Source organism: Aulonocara stuartgranti (assembly GCF_965226115.1).
Source record: "Aulonocara stuartgranti genome assembly, chromosome: 2".
Lineage (NCBI taxonomy): Eukaryota > Metazoa > Chordata > Actinopteri > Cichliformes > Cichlidae > Aulonocara > Aulonocara stuartgranti.
This window is the reverse complement of record NC_138940.1, coordinates 24,057,176-24,071,214: the sequence shown is the minus strand read 5'-3', so window position 1 is coordinate 24,071,214 and position 14,039 is coordinate 24,057,176. Positions and strand designations below refer to the sequence as shown.

The 14,039-nt window shown below is 40.6% G+C and overlaps 2 protein-coding genes across 3 annotated transcripts; both read left to right on the top strand.

Annotated features, from left to right (window-relative positions):
- The first annotated feature begins 78 nt into the window (after positions 1-78).
- Positions 79-5,325, top strand: psmd10 (proteasome 26S subunit, non-ATPase 10). Of its 2 annotated transcripts, XM_082555622.1 has the most exons (6): positions 79-346; positions 455-553; positions 703-849; positions 2,841-2,891; positions 4,508-4,674; positions 4,900-5,325. In XM_082555622.1, exons 1-6 carry the CDS (start codon positions 233-235, stop codon positions 5,051-5,053), a joined length of 732 nt encoding a protein of 243 aa, XP_082411748.1. In that variant the 5' UTR covers positions 79-232; the 3' UTR covers positions 5,054-5,325. The 2 variants fall into 2 exon arrangements, with proteins under 2 accessions (XP_082411748.1, XP_082411749.1); XM_082555623.1 differs by lacking the exon at positions 2,841-2,891 and having other exon boundaries at positions 83-346.
- Positions 5,326-9,079: 3,754 nt separating this feature from the next.
- On the top strand, positions 9,080-13,880 carry xiap (X-linked inhibitor of apoptosis). Its single transcript, XM_082556201.1, has 7 exons — positions 9,080-9,219; positions 11,226-11,514; positions 11,625-12,174; positions 12,290-12,389; positions 12,521-12,599; positions 13,035-13,074; positions 13,166-13,880. Exons 2-7 carry the CDS (start codon positions 11,275-11,277, stop codon positions 13,357-13,359), a joined length of 1,203 nt encoding a protein of 400 aa, XP_082412327.1. The 5' UTR covers positions 9,080-9,219; positions 11,226-11,274; the 3' UTR covers positions 13,360-13,880.
- The last annotated feature ends 159 nt before the right edge of the window (positions 13,881-14,039 follow it).

Genomic DNA, 14,039 nt, shown 5'->3' with positions numbered 1-14,039 from the left:
CAATAGTGGTAGTAAATGTTGACTGTGTGGATAATAACGCAGAAGTGGCGTGGCAAAGTCAGTACCATTTTGGTGATGGAGTTTTAGTTTGAAAAGAAAAGGTCGACCAGCGCGGAAAGAGAACTCATAATTTCCTGAGTCATTGCTTCTGTGGTTTATTAAACGAAATAACTAAAGAGTATCCTCAGTAAGCTTTAATATATTTATTTGGACATTTAGCTATATTTTAAGAATGGAGGGGTCTGTGTCCAATGTGGAGGTGTGTAACTTTGCTTACACGGGGCAGTTTGAGAAATTAAAACAGTGCATCCTGTCAGATAAAACGCTTGCCTGCAAAACAGACCAGGTAAGAACACATGACCCACCAGTACAGCCTGCGGGAATTCGTTTTTCCCTACAGTAAATCGGAATAATAATTTTCTTTTTAAAGCAACACAACTTTCTGTGATTTCAGGACCGGAGAACCGCGCTGCACTGGGCTTGTTCTGCTGGACACACCGATATTGTGGAGTTTCTTCTTGACATGGGAGTTGAAGTGAACCTGCAAGATGATGTAAGTTTATTTGTGGGTACATTAATTCTTTCCTTCTGTAGACTTTTCCCTATAAGGTGCCATGTGACCATTAATACAAGAGATATACTGATGAACACATTGTTTCAGAATGATGCCACTGATGTCTGTGTTTTGTTTTTCGCTCTCAGGCTTCGTGGACCCCTTTGCACATTGCAGCATCTGCAGGCAGAGAAGACATCGTGAGATCTCTGATATCCAAAGGAGCTCAGCTCAACTCAGTTAATCAAAATGGATGCACCCCTCTGCACTACGCCGCCTCCAAAGACAGATATGAGGTAACATCCACAGGTTGCAGTATTAGTCCTCCATACTTCTGCAGTCAGTTAATACAGTTGTGTTATCTCCCCGTTTAGTTCAGTGGTGCTTTGTTTCTGCACATAATTAATTATATAGTGTTGTGCAAAAGAGTTTGGACATTTGTCTGCTTTTTCCACTTATCTTCGGTCCAGTTCTTATACCTCACAAATTTCAGAGAAGTATTTTTTCCATATAAGCCACATAACACTAACCTATGAATCATTCAAACAAACAAAAAAAGACACCTAACTCAAGGAATGAGCCAGTGTTGGCTGCACATAACAGACGAATTAGCAAAGAACTAATTTTAAATAGTATCTTTAGGCACTTTGTTACTAGCAGCTTGTCATGAAAACACAATTCATTCCCATTTCTTTAGTTAAATCTACAATAATGCCAGAGATAAAAAAAAAAAAAAAAAAAAAAAAAAAAGATTAAGAGGCATAAAATGTCTTGTACGCCAAAAACATGGCAAACCTCACCACGGTGTGCAGTATGTCCTTTAAATGAAAGTGGACAAGTGGACGACAAAAGAAGTGGCAGGCAATCTACAACAAATGCAACAATATATTTAAGTCATTTTCTCAAAAAATAGGAAAAATCAAGGAAAGACCTGACATAGAACCTGAGAAGATGCATCTCGCACTTCTGTTGACCCATCTGCTGTTCACTGAAGCCTCAGAAATGGTCTCAGCTGAAGGTTGGCTATCAAGAAGCCATTCTTAAGGAAGGAAAATAGGGACAAAAGGCTCAAGTATGACAAATTACACAAGAACTGGACTGAAATCGGTGGCAACACATCTGATGGAGTGATGAATTTAAATGTGAAACTTTTGGTTAAAATTGTTGTCAGTGGTGTAGCTCAGGGGAGAAGTACAGCTGTGAGTGTCTTCTAGTGATGGGCAAAGCACAGCTGTGTGAAGTAGTGAAACATTTGAAGCAGCTGTGCCAGGATTGTACTGAGGTTTCAAAACAATTTCCACAGTGACACCCACTGGCCACTTTTACTATTGTCATGTCTTGATGATGTCTACTCTGTGAACACACAACAAACGTGTTTTGCACAGTTCTAAATAAAGCTATAAGTTATACCAGGCTAACAATAAGTATGACCAGCGCATGATTTGGAGAAATCCTCATTGACCAAAGCGAGAAAAACTTTGAGACTGATGAAGCATGTCTCACGCATGTACACACGTGTTAATATATTAAAGACTCTGCATTTAGTTATTTATTTTTATTTATTTTTAATACAAATTACCTCCTCAGCCTTGGAAAAACTACAATTAAACAGTACACTTCTTGTGGGTATATATTGGTATATTTTGTTTTGTTCTTTTTACTTTTTTCCAAGATGTGCTGTTTATTCAAATGTTTACATCATTGCTCCAAATACATTAGTGCATCATGTGCCCTTGGAACAAATGCATCAGTGAGGTATGTATTTTTTTTTACTTCTACAGTGCCATCAGTAATTACACTGTGAATACTGTGGGTGACACTAAACCTGGCTGTGGTTGCTGTTGCCACTCCTGGTGCTGCAGATGACTCTTAAGCTTTTTTACCCACAACCTTAAAAGCCTGATAGGGTATTTTCAGATTTATACTGTAGGCATAAAGGGGTAGAACTGGTGCCCGCTGGTATTTCCATAGTTTGCGATGTCATCAGTTTTTGTTCTACACTTAGACACAGTGGGTAAGCCCCTGAAAGCTGAAGTGAAACACACCAAGACTTCAGTCAGCTATGGCCATGTGATCTGAGCTAATGCGTCCTAAGCATTTTGAAAAAAGATAATTATGCAAAGTAGGACTTTTCAGGGCCCAGTTTACCCGACATTAGTACAATAACACTGGCTCTCAATATAGTAATAATCATTAGGAATGATTGCATATTAATTCAAATTAATTGTTTATCTGTTGCTGTTATTTATTTAATTATTTTTTCAAATTTTGCCCTCGCTTCCTGCAGGTGGGCCCTGTAATATGCTACAGGTGGGGTGCTGAATGGTGGGTTACACCGGTGGGTTTCTTGTTCTCTACACAAGCTCTACTGGTGCTTCACACACAAATATAGAAAGTGCAACAGAACACAGGAAAGGGGGATAAATGCACTTCAATAGAGTAAGCATGGCAGGAGGCCAGCTTGAGACTGGGGCATCCATGGGGGAGGCAGGTGTTGGACCCTACAACACACCTTTATTCTGTGGCTTGCCTTTGCTGGAATGTCTAAAAGCCCTCCTCTTCTTATTAAGATAATTTTCATTACATTTTTTTTCTTTCTTCCCGTATAGTATGACTAATGTACCTTTGTCTGCTGCTTTTACTTTCCTCACATCAAGATAAACAGCAATCCCATCACCTACACCCACAACCGTCTTGCTGTTTCTTGTTATCTTTTTTTTTTCTTATTACCCCTGTGTTACCACCCCTTTATTATCGCTGCGCCCTATACACACAGGGCTTGGCTTATGAGTAACCACTCTCTGTCACCTATAAGTCACGCCCTGTACACGCAACAGGTTATTAAATTTTTGAAACATGTTCTCATCCAGGGTACCAGGATTCGATTGTGCCTTTTCGTCTTTTCTTAGATCAGCATAAAGTTTTCTCTTTAGAATGAAACTTGTAGATATGAGCTTTAGTACTTTTAAGGAAACCCTGTAGGAATAAGTAAAATATAATTATAGGTTGCTTATACTTCTCAAATGTGCAAAACAAAACAGCTTTTCTTTAACAATAAACTTGTTGTGCTGAATATTTGTCTCCCCCTTGTGGCACATAGAGGTATTACAAAGATACCGTCAACACGTGCTTGTAATGTGTTCCCGCTGTGTTCACTGCTTATGTACAGTTTTCAGTTAGACTCTAACCTTTCCTCTGGACATGTAATGAAGTTTTATTTCCGTATTTGTTTTTATCTGGAGTATTAGAAGGTTTTACTGAACATTTCTTATTTGTTCTGAACCATCATCACTAATACATCAATACATCCCGTCTTGCTCTCTGAGAAGGATCCCTTGGATATAAGAAAAGATGATTTGTCAGCTTTATTTAAAAACAAAAAAAAACAAAAACAAAAAAAAATCACTATCTGCAGCTTTATTTTTAAGATGACAAGAATGTTTTATTCAATATAACTGATAATAATATAACAATAAAAGGACATAGCTATCTCAAAAATCGTGGCATTGTTGTAGCATGTATGCTGCAGTACCTATATCATTGCTAATATTACAAAGATTTAATAAAGACCTATGTATATATGGGAGACTTGAGATGGTGGGAAACGGGGTCCAACACACTGCAACAATCAAGATGCATTTTTTTTGTTAAATCAAATGTGCATATAAAAGATCATGAAACTGAATTTTTTCATCGTCTTCTCTCACAAGGACTTGGACATGACATGAATGGATTTCATTGTACATTTACAGGATTTTATTTCAACCACAGGTTTCTTTTCCCAGTCAGGATTGTCCTAACTTTCAGTCTCACTTCCTAACGTGAAACTTCCACATGACTGTGGTAACCAAAATGACGAGATCTGAAAACGGGTATTTCATAGAAAACTAGAAATAACTGGATGTAAAAGTGTGGTTTTCAGCTTGTGAATGAAACATGGTTACCTCTTTGCAGATTGCCCTGCTGCTGTTGGAAAATGGAGCAGACCCCAATGCTACTGACAAGCTGGACTCTACGCCTCTTCACAGAGCATCTGCCAAGGGCAACTACCGGCTCATCCAGCTGCTTCTCAAACAGAGTGCATCAACAAATATTCAGGACTCACAGGGCAACACACCTCTGTATGATTACATATATGTCACATGCAATTTTTTTTAACATCATGCAATATGAATACAAAGATGAACTCTAATTATACCTAAAAATAAAATGTTTTCTTACTTATCCTAGCAGTACTAGAAGTTATCATCCACATTACATTAGCTATACAGTGTGATTAGCATTGGGGGGGGAGGCATTTCTGTATTTATAGTTATGCATTGATTTTTATTTTTTTCTTCTCCCAGCCATCTTGCATGCGATGAGGAGCGTGTTGAAGCAGCCAAGTTGCTGGTGGAACATGGAGCGAGCATTTACATTGAGAACAAGGAGGAGAAGACCCCGCTCCAGATAGCAAAGGGCAGTCTTGGGAACATACTCCGTCAGATCGTGGAGGGATGATGCTTTATCTGACCGACGCGTCTTGTTCCAGCTCAAATCCCCACCACCAACCGCCAAGTTACATTCTAAGATTTCCCATCCCGCTCAGTCCTCCTTAAGCGGTCCGTGTGGAAGATGAGATGATGGACTCAGATGGTGCTTTGAGACTGCACAGATCTTATTTGTTGTCTGAGCACAGGTTTTCAAACCCCACAGGCTATTTTCTATTAAATTTGAATTGTAATGTAAAACATGAAGTTCAACCTGTTAATAAATGTGTTGTTCATGAATGACGTACTGCTGCCTTTAGTAATTTAAGCTATTATTGCACAAAATATTGTGAATGTTTCCTACATTTTTGTTCTTTTTATTATTAGCTTATACCCAGGTTCCTTAAAGACTAACTGAAAATATTGTTGCCTACCTGCAACAGTATTAACCTCTCACCTGGTGATGGTGACATATAGGTGTGGCAACAGTGCAACAGAGCTTTATCTGACCACACCCCAAAACCCTGGACATTAAGAATCCTAAGCAAACCGTTTTTGGACTTCTCAGATTTCAGATTAACTGAATAACAAATAAAAAGTTGTGCAGCTTCATTGTTTTTAAGCTAAATCTTAAATAATGCGTACCTTTGTAGCATGTCAACCTGACAACTTCCCAGCACAACAGCTATTTAAATCCTGCAGTAGTCATGCAATATATGTTATATGTTTTTTATAATACTGCCAATACAAGGAACAGTGAGTGGAAAACAGAAGTGGCCAGGTTTTCCCTATTGACGTAGTGCTGCAAAGCGTTTGTTTCTTGTTCCCTGTTCCACATGTTGAGATTATGGCCCACATTTTTATTAGCGGAAGTTTTCAGCCTTCTTTTCTATAGTCTGCCTTTTACTCAATGGCTGTGAAGGAAGCAGCAAAGGGTGTCTTCATTATGACAGGCTGTCGACACTGAAGTGGAAAATTTCCCCCACAAGCAAAGCAGGTTTTTGTGGAACATGACTGAAACTACCACAAAGGAAAAATAAAGCTAGAATAAGCATGAAACTGCTGGGAAGGCAACTCTCACTTGTGACTCAGCTCAAAAAAACAAATGGATAAGTTGATGGAAGCCAAATGATTGCTGGAGAAAACGGAAAGAACAGTAAATAATAGTTTTAAAGGACTCTGAGACAAAAAAGAAGAATACATGAAAGTGAAAAGACTGTCACTTAACAAAAATATCAAGTTTTAGCACATGCTAAAAGATTCGCAGTGTTAGGAATGGGTCCAATGTTCTACCACATTGAGTTTGCTGGGATCTGGCCAGCCTATAAATTGAGGAAGCTTCAAATTGCCTAAAAATAAATGAATAGTTTTTAGGTATTTAAAGGATGGCCAAGGTGAGCAACAGCACTCAAGTATGCTGTGACATTTAAATGATGTTCCTTTGGTATTAAGAGGCCAAGAGTAACCATTTCAGCACCATCAGCAGCTGCTTGAACCACTGATAAAAACCAGGCTGGATCCACGACTTCATGTCGTTTAATCCAAATGTACAATTTGGATCCAAATGTACAGTACTTTAACTCTGGAAACAGAAGCTGTGAGATGGACCTTTAAAAAGGTCAATCCTCACAAAGCTCCAGGACCAGACGGCATCCCAGGCCGGCTTCTCAGAGTGTGTGCCGACCAGCTGGCAGGGGTGTTCACCAACATCTTCAACCTCTCCCTGAGGCAGTCAGTGGTCCCCACGTCCCTCAGAGCATCCACCATCATTCCCGTTCCCAAAAAATCAGTGGTCTCCTGTCTGAATGACTACCGTCCTGTTGCACTGACATCCGTCATCATGAAGTGCCTGGAGCGGCTGGTCAAAGGTCACATCTGCTCCTCCCTCCCTGACACACTGGACCCTCTTCAGTTTGCCTATCGGACAAACAGAGCCACAGAGGATGCCATCGCCCTGGCAACGCACACCACCCTCACTCACCTGGAGAAAGGGAATACATATGCAAGGATGCTCTTCATCGACTACAGCTCGGCATTTAACACCATCATCCCCTCAAAACTTGCCACGAAGCTCGTCGACCTTGGGCTGGAAACACCAATCTGCAGATGGATTCTAAACTTCCTGACAAACAGGCCCCAGGTGGTGAGAGTTGGTAAGCACACCTCCTCACCACTCATCCTAAACACAGGTACGCCACAGGGTTGTGTGCTTAGCCCCCTCCTATATTCCCTGTTCACACACGACTGTGTTGCTAAACACGAGTCCAACATCATCATCAAGTTTGCGGATGACACAACCATCATAGGCCTCATCACAGGCAATGATGAGACGGCCTATAGAGAGGAGGTGATGGCACTGTACGAGTGGTGTCTGGAAAATAACCTGACTCTCAACATCAGCAAAACTAGAGAGATGATAGTGGACTACCGGAAACAACCAGTCAGAGAACACCAGCCCAGCCACATCAACGGTATCAAGGTCGAAAGGGTCAGCAGCTTCAAGTTCCTTGGAGTCAACATCACAGAGGACTTCTCCTGGACCCTTCACACAGACACTGCTATCAGGAAAGCTCGCCAGCGGCTTTATTTCCTGAGGAGGCTGAGGAAGTTTGGCATGAACGCCAACATCACCTCAAATTTTTACAGGTGTGCAATTGAGAGCTTGCTGACGAGCTGCATCACAGTTTGGTACGGAAGCTGCTCTGCCAGCAGCCGTAAATCACTACAGAGGGTGGTGAAGGCAGCAGAGCACATCACTGGCACGAGGCTTCCTGCCATGCAGGACATTTATCTCCAGCGATGCCTCCGTAAAGCACACAGCATCATCAAGGACCACAGCCACCCAGCACATCAGCTGTTCTCCTTGTTACCATCTGGCAGACGTTACAGGAGTCTGTCTGCTCGGACTACAAGACTCAAAAACAGTTTTTACCACCAAGCCATACGACACCTCAACCACAACACTTAAACACACACAACACAGTCCACAGGACGCACTCAGAAGCTACCTGCAGCTTCACAAGTACTCTGTTTAATCTGCACTGGTCACTCCACGTTATTGTTATTGCTATTTATATTTAAAAGTGCAATACTGTAATTTTCTGCTGCTCATTCCTGTGCAATATCCCATCTGCCCTCCCTTCATATTTCTTTTCAAGATTTTCTTATTTAATCACTAGTGTACATATATTTATATTTATAGATACATATATATTTAGTCATCTTTCTCTTTTACCACATCTCTCTAATATTTTGCTCCTTACTATTTTTTATTACTTTATTTTATTTTATTATATTTTCTTCTACTGTATCATGCTGCTTAGTGACTGCTGCTCGTCAAACACATTTCATTACAACGTTGACCATGTGCTAACTTGCATATGACAAATAAAACTGAAAACAAACATGTTCTCAGCTCACAGGAATGCCATCGGGTGTAGTCTATTGCTGAGTCTCATCTACCTCAATGTTTATTGTGTGTTTAATAAAATGCAAAGAATAACATACCAAGGTGTGGTGTTCACACCACATTATGCGCTTCTTCATACCTTGCAACTGACATTCACTGAATAGTTTTTTTTTATTTATTTTATTTATTTATTAAATACTAGTATTGCAGGAAAATCCCAGTAGATTAGCAGTTTATTATCAGATTTGCCCATCTTGCACCAGCAACCGTGTTTAAATCACCTTTCTTCCCCATTCTGATGCTCAGTTTGAGGTCGTTTTTACCATTTCTGCCATTTTCCTAAGTGCATTGGCTTGCTGCTCTGTGACTGGCGGATTCGATAGGAGATACATTTAAATTAAACGGCGTAGCTGACAGCTGAAATGCAACTAAATCAGAAAACGGACTACAAATGTAGCTTGTTGGCTTATAAACATAGCTCTCCTGGACGATACTAAGCCATTTTGAGCGAACCCCCATTCTGATCAGAACGTAGAAGCATTTTAATGCAATTTGACTCTTACATAAGTAATCCAGGTTTAAAAATATTATTAATATCAAAAATTTCTTTTTCCAAGAGATCTGGCCAAACACGGAAAACCACCACGGCACAACCCTTTCCTGACGTCACCTGATAAGGCTGTTTTCACTTCCTGACAGGGAGGTCACAAAAGACTTCACCGGAGTCTCCTTTCCGAGGTGTTCGCACTCTACACTATCTGGAGGAAACAGAGGAGCTGTGTTGAAAGGTAAACATTTAAAATTTCGTTATTATATTCGATAAGTCACTGGGTGACCTAGCTAGCGTTGGGTAAAAAGGCTAAGCTAATGTAGCTACCAAGCACTCTGAAGCTAGCATTCGCGATTCCGCTTACGATCCTAGCAGTACAGATCCAAAGCACAGGTCAGAGTCCAAGATTGTCGCTTTGGGTGTTTACATTTTACATATAAAAGCACTTTTAGGTAACTGTATTGACTAATTTCTAACTGAACGAAAACACGGTGTGGGTTTAGCGAGGTCTTGGCTGTCAGTTGCTGTCATTGTTCTCGGCGTTTCCCAGAAACAGTACGGCTTCTGTGTCGTGTTCAACTGAAGCAAAGCTGTGGGGCCTTTCTGGAATTTGCTGGGGTTATATCCTCTCCACTCTGATCATTAATAAATGTTAAAAGAAACACGTGGAACTGCTTGTGGGAAAACTCCCCTGTCGCTGGTTTTACTTTCGGTTAGATGTCGTTCGCAGTTACGAGTCAGTCAAAAAGTGAGCATTTTAATGCGTGGGACGATGCAGTCTTGGCTCAAGTTAAAAAAATAAATAAAAGGATGACGCTGGCGATTGATTTACTTGAAATAATGCAGACACCTAAAGACAGTTCAAAGATCGCATCCCATCAATACGGCAACGTATCAGCTGATAAACAGCTATTTAAACATCTGACCCAGCACACAATCGGTGACTGTGTGCTGTCGTTGGACGATAAGTCCAATTTGCGTCAAACTATGACGCTGAGGAATGTAAAGATTCTGAAATCATAGTTTCACGCCTTGGGTTATTATTGCTCTCTTTCCTTATATTCTGCATTGCCAGGATGTCAAACTCATTTTTCTTCTAAGGCCACATACAAGCTCACTTTAGACCTCAAGCCCAGTGAAACTACCCTTACTCTCAGCGTTAAGAAGTTTATCTGCAAAATCTCATACTTGAGGTATCAAAAAAGAAGGGTGATTTCAACAGTACTTCTCAGATTTTCTTCAGGCCATAGAAACACTGCTGCAGTAGATCAAAGAAACCTGTCAGCACAGCTCTCCAGGGTTAAATTGTAAGAAATAAATGCATAAACTTTCAGAAGTTCTGGCAGCTCATTTCTCAGACTGTGCTGTAATTGTAAAAGAGAAAGTTTCTGTTAATTCACAGAAAATGCTCGCCTCCTCCCTTTAAAAAACAAACAAAAAACAAAACAAAACTCTGGGCAGAGTAAAAGGGCAGGGATAGCTCAGTAGGTAGAGTGGTGGCGCCATGATCGGAAGGTCGGGGGTTCGACTCCACTGAACGGCTACCCCGAGGTACCCCTGAGCAAGGTACCGTCCCTACACACTGCTCCCCGGGTGCTGCATTGGTGGCTGCCCACTGCTTCACTGGGTGAATGGGTTAAATGCAGAGGAACTATTTCCCTATGGGGACTAACACATTACATTACACATTACCTTTTTGAAAAGAAAAAACAGACATTATTATTGTAGACAGATAAAACAGGAACTATTCTGTCATTTTATTGTTTATGTATTACTTAATTACTTTGGTGTGTTATGAACGGGGAGGTCTCTGTCAATAGGAAAAGCAGTAAAACTACAGTCAAAAGCCCAAAATACATTCCTTCTTTCACATTTTCCAAAGCTGTACAGCGAACCGAACCGGCTGATTCTGGCTCCTGGGCCTTTTGTTTGAGATCTCTGCTGCATTGTATCTTCGAGCAGTATAACCCTTTTATGTGGTGTAATATGCAATGTGCCTGTAGACAAACCTGCCTCTCCAGTGCCCATCCCTCACATGGAACATTCAGTTCCTGCATGTGATAACAGGCTGGCATTCTCTTAAAGGTACAGAGACCCTGCAGATGTGCCGTTTGGCTCTCTGGCGCCAGACATGGAAATGCAGGAATTTAACCACTGAAGAGTCTGTTTACAAACAAACAAGCAAATGAGGAGACTGTACCATTTTTTTTTTTTCAAACATATCCTGTTTCTTTCTATTTGCAGATCATCTGTCCATCAAGTTAACAAATCCCTACAGCTTCCTGTTTCAATCATGTGTGATCTCAGTCAAGATGGTCTTTGGGAGTCGGACAATGCGCCCGATTTTTCCTCGTTGACAAGACGCATAGACTCATTCCGTGGCTCCAACCTTGCTAACAAGGTGCCTGCGGAAACACTGGCACAGGCTGGTTTCTTCTACACTGGCGAGTCTGACCGTGTCCGCTGTTTCAGCTGTAATATGACTGTGGATAATTGGTACAGTGGAGACAGGCCTGTAGACAAGCACAAGCAGGTAATCAAACTTGTAACATGAAAAAGTGGAAGTGGTTAATATTTCACTTTTTTTTTGTCTGTTTGGTTTTCTTCCAAATTGATCCAATTCTAATTTTCTCATTCTCACAGTTTTCTCCATCATGCACGTTTCTCACCTGCGTCCACCGTACCAGTTTTAACCAGAATTCCAATACTGCACTAATCAGTGAAGAAGTAGGAGACGTGGAATATCGTTTGAGAACAGGTGAAGTGGTTGATGAGGCCCCCTACCCTATAGTTCCTCACATGAGAAATGAAGAAGCCCGACTTCGGACCTTCTCTTCTTGGCCCAACCGTACTCCGGTGAGACCCAGAGATCTGGCCCAAGCCGGCTTCTTTTACGTGGGGCAGAGTGACAAGGTTCAGTGTTTCTGCTGTGGTGGTCGGCTGAATGGGTGGGAACCAGGAGATTCTGCCTGGAGTGAGCACAGCAAGCATTATCCCAACTGCTACTTTATCCTTGGGCATGATGTTGGGAACATCCCAATCCAGACAGGTATAGAGGAGGATGCCAGCAACAATCTGCGTGCAAATGACCCGGCCTTAATGCAGAATTTTGAGGCAAGGCGTGCTACTTTTGCTGGTGTCCGGCACCCTATTGACCACGAGAGGCTTGCCAGAGCTGGCTTCTACAGCACAGGTAATGTTCAGGTGTTTGAGGCTAAAGAAACATTGTGCAACATTTTAAAATGTATGATCTAAATTTTCTAGTAGGTAGCTGTGAATGCAATCAAATGTAATTTGTATCCTTGCAGGAAGAGGAGACGCAGTCTTGTGTTTCCATTGCGGTGGAGGCTTGAACAATTGGCAGCCTGAGGAAGACCCTTGGGTGGAGCATGCCAAACACTACCCAGGGTAAGAACAACTATGGTACCCCCGTCTTCTTAATATGCTTTTACACATATCTATACACACACACAGGTTGTCTTCTTTGTTCTGTGGCATTTGCGTCTGTTTTAATCAAAGTATATACTGTTTTAAAACAGGTGCAGCTTCCTTTTGGCAAACAAAGGGCCAGAATTTGTCAACAGCATCCAGCTACAAAGACCACAACATGACAGAGCTGTAAGTTTTTGCTTTTTCCACAAGTTGTGGATGCGTAAACTACAAATTAACATTCCCTTAAAGCACTGTCAATATCAACACTAGAGGTCTGGTGTATGTGCCCAAATGAAAGTTGAACAGTGCTGAAAATCTTAAGGTTAGTTTAGAAAGGTTTTCATCATGGATTGCAAAGCAGGAAGGCTCACATTGTTCTTCACAGACAATCACTAACTTGTTTTGGAAATGTACCACACTTTATATGTATAAATGGGTGTATATGAATATTTGGGAGTATATTAATTTTCTACACCAGAAAAATCATCAGTAGTCCCAGATTGGGCTCTAGTTAAAATAAGCTTAGTGTTCCATTTTAGCGTGTGAAAGGAGCGTCATAATTAAAGGACTTACGGTCTTCAGTGATCTCAATCACAGGATTTTGTTTTTCTCTGCTTCCAGGCTTCAAGTCATCAAAATCCAGTTTCAGAAGATATGGAAGGTACATTTTTCTTTTTTACTTCAGTGCCCCAGATACATCATGAAACAAAGTCTGAGCAGTGCTGACTTCTGTTTATTTAATTTTATGTCAGATGAGGACCCACTGGAGAAACTACAGAGGCTGCAGAGGGAAAAACAGTGCAAAATATGCATGGACAGAGATATTGCCATTGTATTCATTCCATGCGCTCACCTTGTTGCTTGTGAGAATTGTTCACAGGCCCTCAACAAGTGTCCGATCTGCTGTCAAGACATAACACAGAAGATCAAGACCTATATTGCTTGAGAACAATATACTCTTGCTCAGACGCAATGCTGCTTTTACGCTGTCATTATAATATTGTAATTATATCGTAATTGTAAAGTAGAGAGCCTATAATATTATTTATGGATCAATTTTCTTTAATAAATCTTAGAATGATAATGTGTAAAACTATATTTTCCTAGTCCTTACAATGGTAAATATCTGTATAGATGTAGATGGTTTTATAAATAGTTCCTTGAGATGTAAATACACATTAAAGGGCCGTTCCTATTTTGAAACACATTTTGCCAGAAGTGCCTTTCTTTTGGTTTATGTATTCTAATGCATCACTTACCACAGATAAATTGACTTTGATGTTATTGCTGTCATTTTCATCCACTTTTATCCTATTTATTCGGATTTAACTTGTGTGTTTTATGTATAGAACCAGTTGCTGTGCCTTTACATTTCTAAGCTCAAGTTTAGGGCTTGGAGTTAACCATTGTAATGTAAGAATCATTTTATTGTTTCTTTAATTAAGTGTGAATAAATAATTATGCAGACTTGGAGTTTCATTTCATCACTAAACAAAATGTTTTGTGTTGTATTTGCAGAGATGATCCCGGTGCACTGATTGTGCAATGTTAGCTAGAAAGTCACATTTCTATCAGATGAGGTTTGAGAAAGTGTAAGAGTGATGTGGCATTTGACTGCCTATAAAC

Coding starts and splice junctions, on each gene's coding strand:
- psmd10 (XM_082555622.1), top strand. CDS start 233: ATGGAGGGGTCTGTGTCCAATGTGGAGGTGTGTAACTTTGCTTACACG. Junction 850..2,840: donor CCTCCAAAGACAGATATGAG/GTAACATCCACA, acceptor CGCTTCCTGCAG/GTGGGCCCTGTAATATGCTA. Junction 4,675..4,899: donor TCACAGGGCAACACACCTCT/GTATGATTACAT, acceptor TTCTTCTCCCAG/CCATCTTGCATGCGATGAGG.
- xiap (XM_082556201.1), top strand. CDS start 11,275: ATGTGTGATCTCAGTCAAGATGGTCTTTGGGAGTCGGACAATGCGCCC. Junction 12,175..12,289: donor AGCTGGCTTCTACAGCACAG/GTAATGTTCAGG, acceptor GTATCCTTGCAG/GAAGAGGAGACGCAGTCTTG. Junction 12,600..13,034: donor GACCACAACATGACAGAGCT/GTAAGTTTTTGC, acceptor CTCTGCTTCCAG/GCTTCAAGTCATCAAAATCC.